The 22783-nt window shown below is 35.8% G+C and overlaps 1 protein-coding gene and 1 long non-coding RNA gene across 3 annotated transcripts; one reads left to right on the forward strand and one right to left on the reverse strand.

Annotated features, from left to right (window-relative positions):
- Window positions 1-604: 604 nt before the first annotated feature.
- LOC130990371 (uncharacterized) lies at window positions 605-8771 on the reverse strand. Of its 2 annotated transcripts, XM_057914594.1 has the most exons (8): window positions 8529-8771; window positions 7007-7088; window positions 6855-6922; window positions 6646-6743; window positions 2326-2462; window positions 2026-2093; window positions 963-1026; window positions 605-882 (listed from the first exon to the last, which is right to left on the reverse strand). In XM_057914594.1, exons 1-8 carry the CDS (start codon window positions 8537-8539, stop codon window positions 865-867), a joined length of 546 nt encoding a protein of 181 aa, XP_057770577.1. In that variant the 5' UTR covers window positions 8540-8771; the 3' UTR covers window positions 605-864. The 2 variants fall into 2 exon arrangements, with proteins under 2 accessions (XP_057770577.1, XP_057770576.1); XM_057914593.1 differs by having other exon boundaries at window positions 605-1026; window positions 8529-8726.
- Window positions 8772-18508: 9737 nt separating this feature from the next.
- On the forward strand, window positions 18509-19275 carry LOC130990372 (uncharacterized). Its single transcript, XR_009090949.1, has 3 exons — window positions 18509-18706; window positions 18817-18955; window positions 19076-19275. It is a non-coding gene; the product is annotated as an uncharacterized LOC130990372 (long non-coding RNA).
- Window positions 19276-22783: the final 3508 nt, after the last annotated feature.

Consider the following 22783-nt stretch of genomic DNA (forward strand, 5'->3'; position numbering starts at 1 on the left):
AAAAATGCCATTTTTTGTTAGTATTTGGAGGACAAATGTGGCATTTTTGGATTGTAAACATTGGTTTTAAAAAAATATATACTTTATTATATGCAACAATGTTATTTACTCTAGTGTCAACTGTCAAGTATACAAAGAAGTTCATTTACACTAAAGAGAAGTATTGCGTGAAGAAAATAATTATTTATCACGAAGAAAAAATTATTATTAACATTTAAGATAAGTAAGAAAACTTTCATATATCACATTATTCTAATTCATCTTCTGTATAATACCGATCGGTGACATTTATAATATAATAATTATTATTTTGAACAATGGTGGCATCTATAATATACTCCCTCCATCCACAAAAGAATTTTTTTATGAGAGTGACACGAATCTTAAGAATAAAGATTGTTGAGTGTATTAAGAGTGGAGAAAATGTTATTGAGTGTATTGAAAATGTTGAAAATGTTCAATTTGCATCAAAATCAAAAAGCAGTGTTGATATAAAGTTTAAAAGTCATTTTCCATTTAATCCTATAAACATAGAAGATATCTACGCAACTCCTTAAGCAAAACAGTTTTAGTTTCAGATACGTTCCGGATAAATATTTTCGAAGAAGAAAACAAATCACAATTGATGGTATTGAATTTAAGTCAGCATAGAACTGATATTTGCTTCAATATGAGAATATATTCGTCCATTAACACCTATCTATACTGACATTTAGATACATCAGAAAATAGAGTTGAGTTCCTACTCAACATCTCACCATCCAAAACATGTGTAAACTTTGCTGCTTAAAGGATTTAATAATAACCAGTTGAGCCCGCGGTTTGTCTCCAACCGATGCATCTACGGCCCGCTCATTCTTTTTCTTAATCGAGACGCTCCATCTGTGGAAAGTTGTAAAAACAAGTGTGTTCTTTGTTTTGCAGAGAGTCTGAGGGTAAAGGAGAAAACAGAGAGTACATACCTTCCATAGTCCATCATTAAGATAGTGCATGTTATCAACACCGATTCCTTTGTTGATTGATCGTCTGCATTTGAGAAAATTATTGGCAGGTAAGTAGCAACAAATTCATTCTTTAGCAAATTAGAATGCTTTTGCTGGCTGAGATTGAATAGTAAACAAAAGCAACCCGGTACACTTTCCTCCACCAACCAATTGGGTCTGTTTTCATTTAAGCTCAAGAACAACTAGAACAGGCAAACCAGATCTGTAATGCTATGCACAAGACAGCCCTGTTGAAATTTAATGAACTAGACTGGTAAAACAAGGCCTTTTCCCCTTCCTTAACTTACAACAAAAACACAGACCATCCTCCATCTAAGGAAATATTAAATTGAGGTTCCAGTGCACAGTCTTCACAAATTCGCTGAGTAATCAACGATAAAGTAGATGGAAGAAAGCATACTAAGTTCCTATGATGTTGTTCATTAGCCCCACATAGCAATGCAACGAGGGCAAGTCAAAGTAAAAGGCAAGGTTCAATGGTACTAAACTCACACATCAGAGTTCGGTTCAGTTATACTGGGCAGATCTTGAAATTTAGGGGGATCAGATCCGTTTATGAAAAAATACATATTAGATTTGTCGAATTTGTTGCTACTTACCGGCCACCGGGTCCTCACTTAAGTGAAGTGACCCGGGTTCGATCCCTCTTGGGAGCGAATTGGAGATTGGAGATATAAGGTGGATTTTGGTGAATGGAGAGATAAGGTGGTTCTTGGAGTGGATGGGGAACTAATTACTAACATCTAACATGACTTTGTCCGATCAAAAAAAAAAAAAAAAAAAGATTTGTCGAACCAAGTTCAGTTATAGGAAACATTTGCAGAAATATAGTGTATGAGAACATGGTTGATAAGTGTAAGTCTCTCTAATTCAAGACACGAAATTTTGAGAGGTTAATTTTCTTTTAAGCTAAGAACATAATTAGTAAACAAAGAAATGCATCGTTTACATCAGTTAGACAAAACTTAAAGTTTTCACAAAAGGATAAAAAGGCACGTAAGAGATTCCTATGTGAACTTACATGTCTTTTGCTGACATCTTTGTAAATCCAATAGCTAGAGCATTTTGCTTTCCTTCAGCCATTATAGCCTGATAATTTAAACAAACATTCAGAAAACAGCAATTTACAGTCAGCCAGTAAGACACACTCCCATGCAGATGTCCGCCCCCAAGTTTTAGTCAAAACTAATTTCGTTTAGTGAATGGTTTTAATGACCAATTCCCAATTATCTATGCTTAAGCAATTTATAATACAGGCAGTTGACCCATAACAGAATTTTCTAGATAGAGCACCAAATAAGTTCAGACAATGACTTCATACCACTGGAGTTTCTGCCTCTACTTCATCATCCAATGCACCACCAGGAGAGGTAAGCCCTGGACACATTATATTGGCACCAGCAAGTACAAATCTTATAGCCCCCCTATCAACTTGCAGTTTTTTCATGATGTTGGGATCTGCCAAAGCAGGGCATACATACAATAAATGACTGTGTTATACATAAAACTAACCCATTTTCATGGGTTACTGTAACATATAAGTGCAATAAAATTTTGTTTCCAAAAGCCAAAATTTACAAGAATAAAACTTCACTTGTAGTTAAAAGTGGACACTTTTTCCTTACTTGAACTTTAATCCTGATCTAAGTTACTGATAAGAAAATGAAGAGGTGAAAGCAAAAAAGGCAGAAAGATATGTTGCAAAGCATCCGGTAAAATCTAGAGCTTAAAATAGGGGGTTATTGAGCATAACATCCGTCACCGTATACATGGAGGATGTGATACCAAAATCTAAATCTGGCTGCCTGGTAATTCCAAAAATGAAAGTTGCTTCCATTAACATACAAAACGAAGAGCATCAATGTATTCTTAAAGTCAATACTTATAACTGCTTCAGGTTCTGGGCTATTTAGTTGGGGTTGGTATCAAAATGAATTGGAACATTTATGTAGAGCATATCAGAGTTGCAGAATATCATGGATTATATAATGTTCTTATGCATAAAAAATCAAGGAAAATAATGTCAGAAATTTCCAGAACAAGGCTGGTTGTGCAGTGGATGGATGACATAATTGATATTTACAGATCGCATTGATGGTATCTAAGATATTCTTTTGGGAACTTGTCTTGAGCAAATTTAGGAAGTTAGCTGGATGGGAAGAAGTTTACATTTCAGGGGGTTTGGCTGACACATACAATCTGTACTAGGCTCTTCATCAATTTTGACCTGTTAAAGTCGCTTTGAAGCAACTATTCCCTAGATTCACACGTCGTGTTATTTCACAATTGAATCAAATTAAAAGAGACCTAAAGTTAGGGATTTATCAATAGGTAATGTTGCACCAATACCCAACCAAAGGGCAACTGCAGTACCAATCAAAAAGATGGTTGTCACTAATGGATGGAGAAATGGATTTTGGAATTTATTAACATTCTCTAAAAAAGGTACTGTTAATAATCCTGCAGGTACTAAAACCATTAAAAGAACACCCAACAATTTATTGGGCACTGTACGAAGTATTTGAAATGAGGTTTTGTATGGGATAGCTCTGATGTAGAAAATCATTCTCACGTTGTCTCCTTGGAAGTTGATACTCTGACCTAAAGAATTAGAGGGTACGAGTCTTGGGATTTTTTGTCAAAAAGAGAAAGCCCAATTGGGGGAAATGATGGTGGCAATTTGAAGAAGAAAATAATCTTTGTTGTGCACAGTTACCAAAAACATGCATGCCATACCTAATAGAACCACCTTTCCGAGTCCAGGAACTGCATACCCAAAGTTTGACAATGATTTCATTAACTAACAAAGGTCTTTCTCAGAAGTTGTAACAGATGAAATTTGGGGAGGATGCTTGGGCAGGAGACAACTTCTTACTAACATTAGACCCATCAGTGTATAATTATTCTTCTTACCTCTGCAAACCAATCATTTTATTTTGGCTCATTCTCATTGACTCGTTTGTCCTACTTCACTCTTCTGTTCCCAGGGACTAGCATTTGTTCATCATCTTCAAGACACTGAACTGAAAGAACTGTGCTCCTTCATGCAATTGGAGGGAGTTCATCTCATATGTAATCAGGATGGTGTTAGGAGATGAGCTTCCATCTGCAAAGTTCTCCTAAAAATCCTTTTTGAAATCAATCTTTTGTATAAATTCCTCAACGCCTTCCCTTCCTCTGAAGCTATCTTGAAGGTTGTCCTGCCTCACAAATTCAAGTGTTTTCATGGTTATATTCGTGCAGGGCAAGTTGCTCATATGCAATGTGCTGCAAAGACCTATCTCACTCATCGTTCTTTCTCCAAACAGGTAGGTTTCTCTCATAGGAATAGTCTGAAGTCCTAGAATTCTTTCTTGCTCTTTCTCAATTAGACACACTGCCATGTCAGCCAGTCAGTTGTCTTTTGGCAAATATTATCAGTTTCATATACAAAAATAATGAAGAGTTATGGAGAGGTTTCCAGACTTCGTGTAGAGCGCTGAAGGAATGTGCACACTGCCACGTCAGCCAGGCATTTGTCTTTTGGCAAATATTGCCAGTTTCATATGCAAAAATTACGAAGAGTTATGGAGAGGTTTCCAGCTCTCCATTTGCTGGGATCAAGAGGAATCCTTAGAGGAAATAAGGCTTATAATAGGGGTTTTTTTTCTGGTAATGATGGACAGGTTTATAATAAATAGGGGACAACTAAAATATCAGTGATCATTGTATAGGTGATGCAATAGAACTTGCCACTTCTAGAACAAACAACTATGGCATAGTGCCTAAGTGAAGTTCAACAAGAAGAAGACGTGAATCAAGTAAGGTGGTCATCAATAGGTTATTTTGGCCTAGATTTGATGGGGCACAATCTTATCATGACTTGATTCTTGTAACCAGTTCACATGAAAATACAAGTACAGAGACCAAATAGTAATACTGTAATAGATCCAATATAAATCTTGCATGATACTGTAGTATCAGGAACCAGTACCATTGATTGAATGCACTTTAACTTATATTATTTTCTTATTTAGGTGTGCAAAGTTGCATATTGTAGCATAGTAATATGCTTTAGCCAAGGCATATATTGTAAGGATCAAGACAAAAATTCAAAAACAGAATTTTGAAGTATAACTTAGTCAGAAGAAATTTGATGGCTGCGAATACTCAGTCCTCAAGTAGCCTTTTCATGCTTAAGTTTTAAAGTCACTTTATACTATTCTCGGTTTGCAGATACCTTCTAGCTCTCCGACATTCTGCAAACATGGAATGTTTTGGGATGACATAGAGTTCAGAAGTAAAATCTTCTAGATGTCAATTAGATGGAACGTGTAGGAAATTCAGGACCACCTCGAAAACAAAGAGGAAAATTTCCGTGCAGCGCGGACGTCGCAAACATTAATTAATTATTAATTAGTACCCCCCCCCCATCCCACCTCACTTGGCCTAATCCATTTTTGGCAAAAATAAGGGCCACCAATTATACAATAAAAGACTAAGTATCTGTTGTTTATATTATAAATAAGCCTTAAACAAGTGGACCATAACACTTTATACAATAAACACTTAATCCTAAATAACCGTGCCCAAAAGAACTAGGCCAAGTGAGGCGGGATGGAGGGAGTAGCTAACTAGGGATTAATTAGGGTTTATTAATCACAATTAGGGTTTGACAATCCAGAATTAGGTCTAATTTAACCCCAACACTAATTATGGATCACTAAACCATAATTAAGGTTAATTAGGGTGGCCGCATTATCCGCATGTAAGTGCAGCCCAAACGCAAATAACAATATAATTCCAGGTAACAAGCTCTTTCCACTCTTTTGTAATTGTTTGACTGAGTTTTTAGTACTGCTGCAGTCTATGAATACACAGAGACTTGGCCTTGGTAGATTGTGAAATGTGCATATACAACGAAGACAATCAACGATCAAGTGCTGGAGCCTCATAATTAAGTAACAAAATAGTCCAAGGCCAGGATCCAAGTTAAGCACCATGCAGCGTGCCGAGGTCTAACGTTACGGTTCCGAAAACACAATGCAACACTTATAACATTCATAGCCTTTTATAAGAGATCAACTATATAAAAGAGAGAAGAAAAAAGTCCAAACCAATCAAACACTTTTCATATCCATGTCTACCGACAATAATAATTTGAAATTAAATATTCTGAGTATACATCTTTAGGATGACTCTGGCGCTCTACTTTGGTGGTTTGACATCTCATATGAATAGTCTTAGTTCCACTTAGGGTTCCACAAACATATTTTAACACTTCCCATATTCATATCTGCCATCAATAAAAGCTAACTTGACTTGAGCCTTCCATTATGAATCTCTGGATGATCCCAGGGCCCTATTTTGGCGGTTTGGTACAACACTTGGCTAACCAAATCCAAGACTCTCCCTAATTCTTTTTTTTTTATTGATTTCTTACTTCCTAGCAAGATCATGCCATTTAGAATTTTAGATTTTTCATGTCCATTGCCTCCACTACATGTGCGTATAATCAAACTCTTCATAGTACTGCCACGTCAAATATTAGCAAAAAGTATATGTTAAGTGATTTTAGTAGTCAGAGAGCCAGTCTATTTTAGTAGCTAGTTAGTATATATATAAAATCCAACAGAACTGAAGTTATGAATTATAATCTTACACTGATGAAGGAGTCGTAGTGTTGGCATATAAGGTCCATCACGTATGTTGAAAAAAAGTGGAACATTGTTCACCAAAACCAAATTTAGATGATTTGGGCTGCAAAAGAAACATTGAGATTATCGGGTTAGAAACAAAATCAAAGATTACATAGTACAATTAAGAGGCAGGTGGCAATTATATCAGTTTTCATTAAGATAAAGGAAGCACCATTTTGCAACAATCAGTGGTGATTTTTTTGGCAACAAATCTTCCAAAACAGGTTCAAGTCCTGGATACTGCAGGAAAACAACAGTCACTATAAGTATATGACAAATCAGGGGAAAAGTAAAACTTAATCAGAAGTAGGCAGCAAGAAAAACCTCTTCCGCAATACTTTGCCGAATTTTGCGCTGCACAGATGCCTTCACTTGATTTTGCGCAGAAACTTCTTCGGATGAGAACCTAAAATTTACAGATAAAAATCAGAATACTTGCAAGTTGAAATCATTTTCAAAACCAATAATCTAAATGAAAAAGAAATTTATGCTTAAACATAATAGACCCTCAAAATGAATAGAATGAATGCAAAAGCTAACAAAGTTTCAATCAGCCAGATAGCAAGTAACCACATGCCATACGGATAAACACTATCGTACATCTTATGCTAGGAACAATCGTGTCAATAGTGAAATCAAATATCTTGTGAAAAACTTCTAGATGTCAGATTAGAAGAGGCATTAGGTATTAAGTAGTAAATATCAAGATGGAACCTTTCTTATTATCTTCAGGTTAATGCCGTAGCATGCATCAGTAATGCTTTGCATCATCTCCGAAGTGGCCTAACCCACCTTCTCCCAACTCACTTATTAACTTGATAAATTCTAGGGATTGCCTTCATAGTGCGCTCACTCATACCTTATATGTTCCGCATATCAAAGATTTGTTACATAAACTAAGTATTTTTATGAAATCACATCAAAAAGTTAAAACTTTCTACATAGTAAGGTTTGGGGAGCGAAAATCAATTAACTCAAGATCCTTTACTAAAAGGTATGTATCAACCTAATTTTTTAGAAACTTGTCCATGGTTCGAAAATATAGCTTTATTAACAGTTTATATACTATTTTTCTTTCAGTGAATCTTCCCAAAGGTGTAAGAGCAAAGAAGTTCACATTATAATAACAGGACATACTTTGTTCTAATTATTAATCATGTCAGACACCAAAAACAGTTAGCTAATGTGTAAATGAACACAGATCATTATATTCTATCAAGAAATTGGAGACAACCTAAATCATGTAAATATATAAAGCACCTAGCATTAGATACTTAGTCACAATATAAGCAACTGTATCTCGAGAGAAGAAAGAAGATTAAAGCAAATCAGCCATAGCTTCCACAGGACAGCAAGCGCTAACAACTAATATTCATAGTTCAACAATCAGAATACAGACTCTGCATTACATGAAACCAACTTCAGTTTGGCTTCTCAACAAAATAAGTCCTCAACAAAGCTCATGGCTGGACGACATTCTATCTCATTATAAAGCCTATTTTAGTATACGTTTGAATCAAATTTCCAATTTAAGACTCTTTGTATGTAGTTTTCTGCAGCAAAGTGGATTCCACTAAAGAAGCAAACTTTTCCAACAATCTAAATGAAACAAATGATCGACAGAAAAGAATGGAGAAAATTCAGAATCCGGTAATTTCATCATCCCCAAAAGTGACAGAATTCAAGAACTTATTAAACCTCCTGCGATTTTGACGTTGTCAAGTCAGATCAAAGCAGAGAAAGAACATATAACATAGCTGGAAATGCAATCTGTAAAATTAATATATCAAAAACGATAAATGGCGAGAGTTGAAAGAGGTTCGATGACAATGTCCATGGAACTTACTTTTTGAACATTCTTACAGAGAGGGAGAGAGTAAGGCTGTAGGTTATGTGGAGACCCAAATTGGCATGAATGAGTGGGAGAGAATAGGTTCAGTGGGACGAATCGATGGGTTCAAAATTTGGATGACTGCGTTCTATTTAAGCCAAAAAAGAGTTTAGTGGGTTGAATTTGTATTGGCGACTGCCCTAAATACGATAAACGGGGTAAATACTTACTCTTTAGATTCATAAGGTTAATTTTAATTAATGTATGCTCACAACACGAACAAACTAATGTAATGTGTACAAGTATATTAAATCAAGTTTAGCTGATACCCATCTCGCAACTCTTTTAGTAGTATATAGACCCAAAAAAAAAATAGACACGAAAATTAAGAAATGTGTGATAAAGGTGTGAAGTTGTGATGGAACAATCCAAAAAGTAGTGTTAAATGCCTAATTTTATTTTTAAATTTGAGTTGAGTCATTTGAAGTGGGACAACCCAAAATAGATTTTGGGTCATTTGAAGTGAGATGGATGGAGTAGTATTTTCTTTGTCCCATTGTTAACGACTCACTTTTATTTTTCATCTGTTCCATTGATAATGGTCTATTCCAAAAAAGAAATCACTTTCTCTCACAAAAAGTTGTGGGCTCCACCACTTTCTATAACTTTTATCCTTCAATCTTTTATTCTTTTTAATAATTGTGTTGAACTTAACCCTTTTTCGATTTTTCCTTTTCTCATTAATCATATTACAGACTGATGAGGGGTAAATCCTCATCAGCGCAGGACATTACATTTGACGTCTACTGACACGTGATATTTACTATTATTATATATGGGGAAAAACTAACAGCGCGGGTGGACGATGAACTCCGAAGTAACTAAGGCGAATCGCACCTGAGCAGCGCAGGTCGAAAGCCTATTCAAGATCTGCGCAGCTCTCTGAAGACGCACCTGCACAGCACCTTGAAGAAGAACTTGCATAGATCTTTGAAGAAGAACCTGCGCAGACCATCAACTATCCTCTGCTAAAGACGGGAAAGCTGCAAGATCGTTAAGAAATGACAATCAAGAGTGACAGTGACACCGGGAAGATGTACGTGCAGGGACGGAGCCAGGAATTAAGTTTGGGGGGGGGCTGAACTTGTGCGGGGGTTCGGGGGCTGCCGCCCCCGAGAAATTTTTTTTGGGCATTCTGTATATTTAAGGTATTTTTTTATTAAAATACGAGCATAATACTAATAATAACGAACAATATTTTCATAGATTATATAGTTTCAATATATCACAAAACTTTTTTTGGACATTCCGTATATTTAAGACATTTTTTATTAAAAGGCTTTTCTTCTAGCTCTTGAAGTTCTCCCGTTGGTTCCTTCTTTCCCTTTTACCCTGGGGATTTCTCAATTCTTCGTCTTTCAATGAGGTATTTTTTTCGGCATAATAATAATAATAACAAACAACATGTTCATAGATTATATATTTTCTATATATTACAAATTAGTTTCAATACATTATAATTTTTTTTTAGCATTTCATACATATTAGGCATTTTTTTATTAAAAGACAAGTATAATAGTAATAATAACAAACAATATTTCATAGATTATATAGTTTTAAATAACAGAATTCTCCTTAAATTAAGTATATATGAGATAATATAATACCAAATACTCTTTTACAAAACAAAATTATTTTATAATAGGTATAAACATATATTTATATATATTTAAAAAAAAACTCAGAATTTGGGAGGGGGCTCTAGCCCCCCCTGCATCCGTCCCTGCGTACGTGCATGAGGAGCGCATGGAAAGGCTAAAAAGACCTTTGTACCCCTTTTCCCTTGTATTGTCTATAAATACCTCATAGTCTCTTGTAATCGGATTATTCTCTCCAAGTCACAGAAATATAGAAAGTATTTTGTATCTGTAAGTATTGTGCTCCAAGAAACCATTTCATCTCTGTGGATTCGCACCATTCAGGTCCTTCTTCATCTCATTGTATTACGATTACTGAGTCGATGAATGTGGACTTTATCAACTGGCATCGTCTATGGGAAAACTCTGTGCTAAGGCGTGAGTTTAAATAGAGTTCTGTGCTTCGTCCCTCTTGTTCTTAACTGGAATTTGTGATGTTCAAACATGTTTCTGGGGTGGATTTCTTGATATATGTATGGATTCATGCTTTTTTGGGTTTTTTACGTTTGAGTTCACACATGTTGTGCTGGGATCTTTCTACCTGCTCTGTTCATAAGATGATGGATTCTTGGGATGTGGGATGTTTAACATGTTTTTGGGGTGGATTTTGTGACATTCATCTTTTTTATGTTTTCTGGGTTTTACGCTTGAGTTTTGCGCATGTTTTGTTAAGACTTTCTTACATGCTCTGTTTGCGAAATGATGTGTTCATGGGATGTGCTGAAAGTGGAAGTAACATTCGTGTCTAATGCTTCTTTCTGGTGAAAATATAAGAGTAATAATGCGATTTGTGGTGTATATTCAATTGAAAGTGTTGATGCGCAGTTAAGCCCTTTTTCTTTGATGATTTGTTTACTAATGTTTGTTCTTTTTGGAGGATGATTTGTTCATGTATAATATGTAATTGTGGTTATGATCTCTTGATCGAATTGAGGAAAATGGTTACTCTTCATGAGTGGTGCTGGTATTTTCGGATATTACGGGTGATTATAGTTTGGAATCGTAGGGTTTTTCTGGGTTTATTTCCCAGAAAGATCCATGGTTGCTTATGAACATTCATAAGAAGGATTTCTATGCATCTTTTCTTATTGACAAATCCGTACCGTTGATCCGAACATTCAAGCCAGTTAAGCAAAAAATAAGACACTTCGGGGCAGAGAAGGACGCAGCCATTCGAGAGCAGGTGCAAAGTCTCCTAAATGTGGGATATATTACGGAGGTACAATACCCGGAATGGGTATCTAATGCGATCATGGTTGAAAAAAAAAATCAGAGTATGGAGAATGTGCGTGGACTTTAGAGATCTCAACGCGGCTTGCCCAAAAGATTGTTATCCGCTCCCTCAGATAGACCAACTGGTGGATACCACATCAGGGTGCGAATTGCTTTCCATGATGGATGTTTTTTAGGGATATCATCAGGTGAAAATGCACCCAGACGACGTGATTAAAACAGCTTTTGCGGTCTGCGCATGAGTGTTCGGGTGGTTAAGCATGCCATTCGTTCTCAAAAATGTTGGGACTACATATCAACGCATGATGGATCGAATCTTTGAAGAACAACTGAAGAGGAACATCTCAGTCTACGTTGACGACATGCTGGTGCGTAGCGTCAAGGCTAGTACACATGTGGATCATTTGGAAGAAGTTTTCTCGGTAATGCAAAGGAACAAACTTATGCTCAACCCAGCGAAGTGTACTTTTGGGTTCAATCGGGAAAGTTCTTGGGTTACAAGGTCACACCAGAAGGGATCGAGGTCAACGCAGATAAAATCAAAGCTATTTTGAACATGACTGAGCTGCGGGATGTCAAAAAAATTCAAACACTTAATGGGAGGATAACTGCGCTAAGCCGATTTATCTCACGTTCGGCAGAAAGGAGTCTCCAATTTTTTTGAATATTGAGAAAGGGCAATCGCTTTGAATGGAGCAACAAATGTCAGCAGGCTTTCGAAGATCTCAAAACTTATTTGACAAAGTTTCCAGTATTAACAAAGCTAATACCAGGAGAACCACTATATCTATATATTTCCGTGGGGACTGAGTCTCTGAGTTCTGTGCTGGTAAGAGAAGAAGATCGACACCAGAAACCAGTGTATTTTATGAGCAAGATCATTCAGGGAGCAGAATTACGATACACGGAGGATGAAAAAACGGCGTACACAATCATGATCACATCACAAAAATTGTGGTCGTATTTCTTGTCACATAAGATCATCATAAGAACTGCGCTCCCATTTAAACAGATTTTGGGAAGGCCGAATTTGCCAGGGAAAATGGTAAAATGGGCAATAGAGTTAGGGGAGTATGAAGTGGAATTCGAACCCCGCACAACTATCAAAGCACAAGCCTTAGCAGATTTCATCCAAGAAGCAACTCGATAGCCTATGCGAGGGCCCTGGATAGCGCAGGTTAATGGCTCCGTTACAAAAGAAGGTTGTGGAGTAGGCGTATACATTACCTCGCCCGAATGAGAAGTTTACCAATTTGCTGTGAAATTTGAAGACAAGTTATCAAACAACAAGGCTGAGTACGAGGCCGTGTTAAGGGCAGCTCACATCTTGAGCGAACTTCGAGCCGACAGAATATTGATTAAGGCCAATTCACAGCTAGTAGCACAACAACTTTTGGGGGGATATGAGATAAAAGAGGAACGGACGAAGGCATACTATGATAAAATGCAAGAATTAAAGAAGAAATTTGAGGACCTGGAAATACAACAAGTACCGAGGGAAGCAAACCAGAAAGCTGATATTCTCGCAAGGGTAGCCAGCGCAGTCGAACAAACTTAGAGCGAAGATATAACATTAGTGTTTGAACCTAAGAGGGAATTGACAGCGCATGTCTACACAATTGAGGCCAAAGAAGATTGGAGAACTCCAATTATTTTCTATTTGAAAATGGGGAGCGTATGAAGGAAGATACTTCTCGACATGTCAAGTATGAGAATTATTGTCTCATCAATGGTCAGCTGTACAGGAGATCTTTTACACAGCCTTTATTGAAATGCTTGGCATAAGAAGAAACTCAGTTTACCGAGATCTAACTAGAACAATCATCAAGGCAGGATTTTATTGGCCAGGGCTCAACAAGGATTCTAAGGCATTCATTCGAAAATGTGAAGCTTGTCAGAGGCATGCTCCGAGAATCAATTTACTAGAGGAGGATATGGGAATAATGTACGCATCACATCTCTTTGATAAATGGGGAATCGATATTGTGAGAAAACTACCAACTGCACCGAGTGGCAAGTGTTACCTCATTGTAGCTGTTGATTATTTCTCCAAGTGGGTGGAGGCGGAAGCCATCTCAAAAATTGACGATTGCACAGTCGAACGGTTCATATGTAAGAATATTTGCTGCAGATATGGGGTGCCAAGGATCTTGGTATCGAATAATGGGACTCAGTTTACAAGCAAGAGAATAGATGATTTCTGCTCCAAGATGGATATCACTCAAAGATTTGTGTCAGTTGTGCACCCTCAAGCTAACAGGCAAGTTGAATTGGCAAATCGAACAATCTATGATGGAATCAAGAAACGACTAGAGCGGAGTAAGGGACGTTGGGCAGAGGACCTAGACACGGTATTGTGGGCTCTCAGAACAAGCCCAAAATGGTTACGGGGGAAGCCCCATTCACTTTGGTGTATGGGTCAAATGTTGTCATCCCCGCAGAGATAAGATTGGAATCACATCGGATAATGACTTATGACCCTGCGCAGAATGAGACGCTGCGTCATCTGGATTTAGACTTAGTTGAGCTACAAAGAGAAGAGGCTCAGGTGAGAGTTGCCAAATATAAGAGTATAATCAAAGCGGGCTACGACAAGAAAGTTCGATGGTGCAGATTTGAAAAAGGGGACTTGGTGTTGAAAATGGCAGATGCTCTGAAGCCTACAAGGAAATTCGAAGCTAGCTAGGAAGGGCCTTTCATAGTCACTGAAGTGTTGGGTGGAAGAGCTTATCATCTGTCAGATTAGGACGGGAGACCTCTCACTAGACCATGGAACATCAGTCACTTGAAGAAGTTCTATGTTTGATTATCAGTACAATTGATATTATGTAGACCAAACACTCTTTTTTTCTACCGAGTTTTAATGAGGTTTGGGATCATGGATATCTTAATAAAAGGGATTCATGGTTTTAGGGAAATCTGTCTTGTTCATATGTCATACCAACACACACTTGCACGATCTGTGTATATTGAAATACCTTAATTGGTAACTTAGCCGCGCAGTGGAGGGAAATACCTTAATTGGTAACTTAGCCGCGCAATGGAGGGAAATACCTTAATTGGTAACTTAGCCGCATAGCGGAGGGAAATGCCTTAATTGATAACTTAGCCGCGCTGCAGAAAGAGTGATATCATTGTTCCAAAGTGAGTCATATCATTATTCCTAAGGGAATAATATCATTGTTTCAGGGGGAATGATATCATTACGCCAAAGGGAGGGAACAAATAATATCCCATAGAGGATAACAATTCAACTGCACAAAATGAAATGTCTAGTATAGTGCTACTGCGCAGTCAAATATTAAATTAATAAAATAGAACTGCGCAGTCAAAAATCACATGGGATCGCTAATATCTTATCTCTTGTGCAAGATAATACCCTATGAAAGTAATTTGACTGCGCAGAACTAAGTATTAAGTTGTTAAAACATAACTGCGCAAGCATTTCATACATGTTATGTTAGGATTTTCAATATCTGGATTGTTTATGGATATCGTTCAAATATTTAGCCTTTTTTACGGAAAGGTAATTTATACATGTTATATGAGAAATAATGTTGATCCACGTTGTGAAAGAAAGGGAGTACAACGTAGTTTATATATTGTTGATTCACGTTGCTTAGGGAAACCAAAGAAAAAGTGACAAAGGCAGTGTAGATAGAACTTCATAAAATGATAAGATGGACATATCTATCTATTATTAAATAGATTACATTTTTGAGAGCCCACAACCATTCTCTATCCTACGTGGCGCTCTCAAAAATCACCATTTCGATTTATCTAATTCTCTATTTTGCATCTTACGCCTCAATCCTCAAAGTTGTCAAGGAAATCAAAATTATCATTACTCAACACCGTTACAAATTAGATTGGCAATAGATGCGCAAATCCTTCAATCTCTCTCCATTTGCCTGCGAATCTCGTGCTAAAATCCTTCAATCTCTCTCCATTAATTTGCCTGCGATTTATCATACTCAACACCGTGTGCCTCTCCTTATCAAATCTCATCTCCCGTTGTCTGCAAATCCTTACAGTAGTCTCTCTCTCTCGCTTTCAATTTCGATGGCACAAATTTGGGATGTGCTTCATCCATGGCTGCAAACGTTTCTTCCCCACCACTACAGATCCATGAATCAAGGTAAGTAATTGGTAGTGATAGATTTGGAAAGGTGCGGATTTTATCCTTCCCATGTTGCTCTACACCTTGATTTTTTATATAAATTTCTGAATTTGCACACAATTACTACACAGATCCCTCTCGTAGCCACTTAATTTACAGACACAGACACCGACGCTGACGATTTGTTGATCTGCTCTTTCTCTTTCTCTGTTTCGTATTATCTAGGTAATCACGCATGTGCTCGGTTTTTCTCCATTTTTTCAATTTCAATACTCTGTTTTGTAGTGGGAATAGGAAAAATATATGGAGTTTTGCTTTCGTTTGGATGCTTCTCTCTTATATAAAAAATCAAGGACTTAAGCTACCTATTGACCGACTTAGCATTTCATTATTTTTCATGTTACCATTTGAACCCACTTATAATTTATAAAAGTAAAGTGAATCCTCATATTATCACTAATCCATCGATTATTTTTGCTATGCAGTTGCGAATGAAATCGAGGTATATTGTACATGGAAAAAGCATTATGCCTCTGAGTTTGTTTCCTCTTGATTTGGTCAAAGCAGAAATCTTGTGGCTTATTGTTGAGATTTTTTATTTGTTGTCTCTGGTTAATGCTTTAGATGATGCAATTTGAGTTCAGGGTTTGCCATTAATCTTGATTATGTATGATATTCTCTGTTATAGGTAGTTGAGAGAAACTTTACCAGTGCTTCTCCTGCTCGGGATCCAGGAACTCCAGTATGTTTATGCAGTGATTTAGACACTATAATAACTGAAGATTCTTTTCATGATCAAATTTAATGCATGGATTCTTAGAAAATATGCATAAAAATTAGTATTAATTAAGAAATTTTTGGAATTAAGGAGATAGGTGAATTAATTTGAGCAAATATTGTAATTTGTTGTGCTCAAGTTAATTATTTGAAATCTTACAAAATGGTGGTCTTTATTTTATTGAAGTATTTGGATGAATATAAAACTATGAGACTGGTCTTATGATATTATAATTATATATGCATGTATAATTTACATGCGATTTTATTTCATTTTATGAAAAAACTATTTTAATTGGATCCTACACTCATTTTCGTTTAGAGCTTGGGGGGTTATTAGCCTCATTCATGCATGCATATATAGGGACACTTAATGGACATTTAATGTTATTATGAAATGTGTGTATGATAACTTTTTGTGTTTTTTGTTTGATTTGATTGACATTTTTGTGTGGGGGGGGGGGGGGGGAAATTGCAGCGATTTTTTGTATTTGCAGTAGTTAAAAGACAAGGTTTTATGCTATCATTTAGAGTTTTAAATAAATGAATGTAATTAAGGCTCTTAAATATTAGCTATATAGATGAACATCGATATGCTGTTATTTTTGTTAATATGTTGTTTATATTTTAAGTTTGGCACCATAACGGGTATTGAGAGCTAAAAGTTGCAGATTTAAGCATGTGGTGGGATAATTTGCACTCTGAAATACAACATTATTTAATTTATAGAGTTTATAACAAGTGAGAAATTTACTTTACCAATAAATAACGAGCTGATGTCCTAACCTGTTTGTATTAAGCTTTTAGTGATGTTATTGTTATTTAGAGTTTAATTATTTGTGTAATTGATGATGTTGTATTATATGCAGTACATCTATATAATATATAAAAGAGGAGTTTTCTCCCTCCTTTTTTTTCCTTTTTTTTTTTCTCTCTTCTCCCATCAATTTTTTTACTATTTATTTTCTTTTCTTTTTGTAATTTAAATTCTTTTTTAAACATTGTCAAATTTAATTTATAAAAAAAATATTCAATGTTCATCTTAAGTTTAAGTTGGTCAGAAGATCTTTAATGTATGATATAAAAATTATAAAAAATAAATTTAAAATGAATAGGTTATTAAAATTTTAAAATATTTTATTTTCTTTCTCTTTGTTAAAAATTTTCAACTTTTTATTTATGTTTGTCTATGAAAATATTTTTTTATTATTATTATTATTATTATTATTATTATTATTATTATTATTATTATTATTATTATTATTATTATTATTATTATTATTATTATGATTATGATTATTATTATTATTATTATTATTATTATTATTAGGGAAAATTGCACCTAAATACACAAACTTTGCCAAAAATCCATATTTGACGCGAAGTTAGGATTTTACATTTTAATACACCAACTTTCGTTGTTGTCCAAATTTGACACGACTTAATTCTTAAAAATTCAAAAAACAACCTCTTTTTGTAAATAATTATACAAAGACCCACTTATGTTATAATTTGAGACATTTAAACCAAAACAAGATATTTCCTTATGATGTTTGCTTTTAAACCATTTTAGACGCGGATCAAAGATGAAAAGAAAACATCATAAGGAAATATCTTGTTTTGGTTTAAATGTCCCAAATAATAACATAAGTGGGTCTTTGTATAATTATTTACAAAAAGGGGTTGTTTTTTGAATTTTTAAGAATTAAGTCGTGTCAAATTTGGACAACAACGAAAGTTGGTGTATTAAAATGTAAAATCCTAACTTCGCGTCAAATATGGATTTTTGGCAAAGTTTGTGTATTTTCACGCAATTATCCCTTATTATTATTATTATTATTATTATTATTATTATTATTATTATTATTATTATTATTATTATTATTATTATTATTATGTGAAATACTCTATAATAATAATCTGTAATATTAATTTGCATTATCAAATAATTTAAAATAATTTAATAACTATAATTATCATTACACTTTATACATAATTGAAAATTACGTTCTTAAATTCGAATTTTTATTGAGTAATTAGTTTATTTTAAAACCATCTTTTGCATTTATTATATTTTGTTTCTATTTAATATTTATATTTATTTATTTAAATATATCATTTAATTTCGATTTCGCCGTGCATCGCACGGATGGTCGTACTAGTTGTGAAAGGAAGAAGGAATATGTTCAAGTTGTTGCCAGATGCATTCAAGGGCATCAACCAGATTGGGGTGATTGGTTGGGGCTCGCAAGGAGTACTTTATAGTAGCACTCCAGTCACTTTGATACATTTATAGTAGCACTTCAGTCACTCTGATACATCTTGTAGAGCTTTGAATGGTATAACTGTTGTAGAAACATATTATGGTAGGCTATAAATCTAGGAAATAGTACTTTCTTCAACTCTGCTACAAGCTAAAATAATAAAATTCACTTCTACATTATCTGAAAGCACATCTAAAACTAGACTTCTACAGGTTAAAGTTTGTTTGGGTTCGAATCAAGCAGACATCTATTTGGGATGACTCCCCGCATTGATAACCAGAGGATATTGAAGAAGATTCTCCATTTGATGATCTGCTCCCTCTTGCAATAGGCAACGACAAAACAATAAAGGTAGATATTTGTTCACTAAATCCCAGTAACATATATATATATATGTGTGTGTGTGTGTGTGTGTGTGTAGAATGCTTTTTCTAACACAAATAGTTCTCATTCATGTATATATGTGATCAGGTAGGGGTAGAAGCTCTAAAAGGAAAGACATTGTTGTTGCTCGTATTAGATGATGGAATCTCCCATAACGAGATTCTCATATACTCGGACATATGTATAAAGATTCAAGAGCGAGGCTAGAGTTTTACTACGAAAAAGATGGATAAACTTTGACTATCTGTATTTGAGAACTATTTGTGTTAATTATATTTAAATGTAATGTTGGATGAATAATGTTTAAATGTTGAATGAACAATATATGTATGAATTCTTAGTATTAATGTATGTATTTTTAGCTTTCTATTATGAGTTTTTAGCATTAATAAAATATATATTCGAAAAATCAGAAAATTTAAATAAATTACACAAAAAATTAAAAAAAATTGTAATATAAAAAGTAGGCAAGTATGGGTATTTTATAAACGTAAATAAGTTCGAGTAATAGTGGTCTGAAATAAAAATGTCTAATAAAATAATTTTTTATTGGTCTTCAAATGATTACATGTATGGATTTATAAATTTGAAATGAGATACACAATTGTATAATATCCAAACATATACTTTTAATTTAATTTTTTACTGATTTTCAAATGATTACATGTATGGATTTATAAATTTGAAATGAGAGTCGCAATTATATAATATCCAAGTTAGATGTGGTTTGTCAAGCTCTAAACGAGATGATGCTCATAACTTAATTTTGACATTTCAAGCTCCAAATGAGATAATGCTTAGCATTCAACTCCGATCTTTCAAGCTCCAAATGAGTAATGCTTACAATTTAGCTATGATATATCAAACTATGGACGAGATGACGCTCACAGGTCAGTTATAGTATTACGAGCTCTAGATGAGATGATGCTCATATGTCAGTTCTTATCTTCCAAGCTACAGATGAGATGATATTCATAAGTCAAATCTCATATAACAAGTTTCAGATAAGATGATGATTAAAAGTTAAACATACAAAAGTCAAATACGATATTTCGAGTTATAGACAAGAGGATGCTCAAAAGTCTTCTAAAGTCTGAATTCATGTGATGATGTTCACAAATAAGATGTGGTCTTAAATTTTATCTATCAATTTAAATAAATTATAGTCCTATAATAATTAGTAAATCTTTCCTACATACGATTAACAAGAAATACAATGTATTAATCATTCATCATATCATATATATGTCAAATATACCTAAATCTTTTTTTCTTCTTCTTATTTTTCTAAGTTCTCCAACCTCACATCAACTTTTTATGAAATTTCATCAAATAAAAACTTATACAAAAAGATAATCTATTTTAACTCTCAACAAAAAATTAATACTCCCTCTGTCCACGAAGAGTGTGTGTATTACTATTTCCGTCCGTCTACAAAGAGTGTGTGTTTTTCTCTTTTGGAAACCTACTTTATACTTTAAACCTCATTCACACTCAATATTTACACAATACTCACCATTTACATTTACAATTTGGTGGGCTCCATACTATCTTTTTACAATAAAATCACATCTTCCAACTTTTTTTTATTAAAACTCATACCCTCCACTCCACCACACACTCTTTGTGGACGGAGGGAGTATATAACTCGAAAAAATTGTTGAGATTATTATAGTTGGAAATGTATCCCCAATTTATTTTGATCAAACAAAATTATTTAAAGAACAATTTATATAAATATCATTTCATATATTATGATTATAAATAATGTAAAATAATAATTATGATGTAAAGTGATTTCCGTCGAATTTCGACGGGTTATAAACTAGTAAGATAATAAAAGTGTTTGGGCTACTAGTAATTCAAAAGTTAATTACATCATAGACAAAAAAAAAATCAAAGTCCATAAAATTCTTAGGGTATTCCATGACTATCTCCTCGTCTATCTGCTCCTCGGCTGCGCTGTCTTGATCACCAGGTTCATCAACCTGCGCAGTCTCTGTCGCTTCTGCACTAGGAGTCGGAGGAGGGGAAGGATAGAATATTGCACCACCGGGATAATTCCCTCTAGGAGACCGACACGCAGCCCGACGAAGGTGATCGAGAAAGGGAGAACGCACCACTGGCTGTGCAGGCATGGGATCAGCGCAGACATCATCAACAAATAGGCGCAGAGCCTTATCTAGCACAGGGATCCACCATCCTGGTGTCCGATGAGCTTTAGAGTTGATGCCAAGGATCTGATCGAGCTTTTTATCATCTATCTTCGCAACGACAGCTTCAAGGTCGTATGAGTTGCGCTGGTTGGGAGTAGCATCAATCTTATCCAACAGAACACGGCAGACATCATCCACCAAAAATTGCATGCGTGGACCAAGCACTGCCAATACCTCCGGAGTCTGGCAGAAAGCTGCAAGTGTTTCCTGAAGAATTATGCGTAAGAATTAATGGCCCTGCACAGAAAGAAAGTATCAGACGCGATGCTCCTTGATCCCACGCATAAAGACCTAATTCTCTTTCTCGACCAGGTCATCCTTCATGCTGCGCAGTTGTGCTCAGAATCCCTCGGAGAGAGAGTGGCGTAGAGCTTCAAGTTCTTCTTCTTTGCTTTTTGTCATTCTCTCGAGCTCGGTGCTGAGAGAATCCCTCTCCACTCTCATTTTTGCCGCCTCCGGCTTAGCCTGGTGAAGTTCCTCCTCCAAACCAGTGCACCTCCCCAGCGCAGCATGGAGATCATCTTCCATGGCTTTCATAGCCGCGGCTGCTCTCTTGAGATGACGAGCAGCAGACAAGTACCTTACTTTTTCCTGCACAGTTAAGAGATAGAAAAACTAAGTTAATTAATTGAAGTAAATAAGCACCAACACACATGGGCACACAACTGCGCAGTCAAAAGAATTAAACAAGCAAAAATATACCGTCTGAACGGACAAGCAGAAATCATCAGCAAAATCCACTATGTCTATAGAATCGAACTTTTCGAGATTGGTGGAGGCAGTTTGAGCCTCCATCAAGGATTGACATTTAGCGCCAGTCATATGTCTCAGAGAGCGCGGAGACCGGCAGGCTCCAACCGAAGTGTTTCACCTCTTGTGCCGCGTTCTCCCTCGGCGGGACGAGTGGGGCTGGTGAGGAGAGCATCAAAGGAACCTTCCTCTTCAACATCCTGAGCAGATTTCTTTTTTCTCTTGGCACTGGAGGAAGAAGTTGGCTGGGATCTCCTGCGCTTCCTCTCTCTCAGAGTCACGTCATCGTCAGAGGGCTCATCCACAAGGTGTGGCCCAGAAGGATCGGGAGTAGTGGTGCGGAGCTGCCAAGGGTTGAAAGACCCTGGATCCACCGGCTGGACTGTGTCGGCCCCAGTCTGCGCAACATCGGTCTCAGGTGGATTGAAAGAGGAAATAAAGATGAACCCCGCAACCTTGCCATGTTTTGCGGTCTTCCACATACCTGCGCAGGGTAACATGATTATAAGTACAACGATTAATAACAACTCATAACAGCACACTCAAGAAGGAAAAATCAATCAATTTCAATCTAAATTGTACCAATGGATGTAGCAGGATATCTGCGAAATAATCTTGCGGCGGCAAGGACGGAAGAAGAAGTTACGAGTTTTAAAATATCAAAAGCTTTCTCTGCATGAGCGACATTCAAAGCCTCGATTAAATGATACTCAGTATCACTTATACGGGTTTTATTGGGGGGAGTAGTATGCTTAAGGCGATGCCACTCTACTTCTACTGTGCAGGCAAAAGAAGCCCAGTCACCGTGCCTTACTTGAACAAAAAAATA

The sequence above is a fragment of the Salvia miltiorrhiza genome, chromosome 6 (assembly GCF_028751815.1).
Source record: "Salvia miltiorrhiza cultivar Shanhuang (shh) chromosome 6, IMPLAD_Smil_shh, whole genome shotgun sequence".
Taxonomy (NCBI): domain Eukaryota; kingdom Viridiplantae; phylum Streptophyta; class Magnoliopsida; order Lamiales; family Lamiaceae; genus Salvia; species Salvia miltiorrhiza.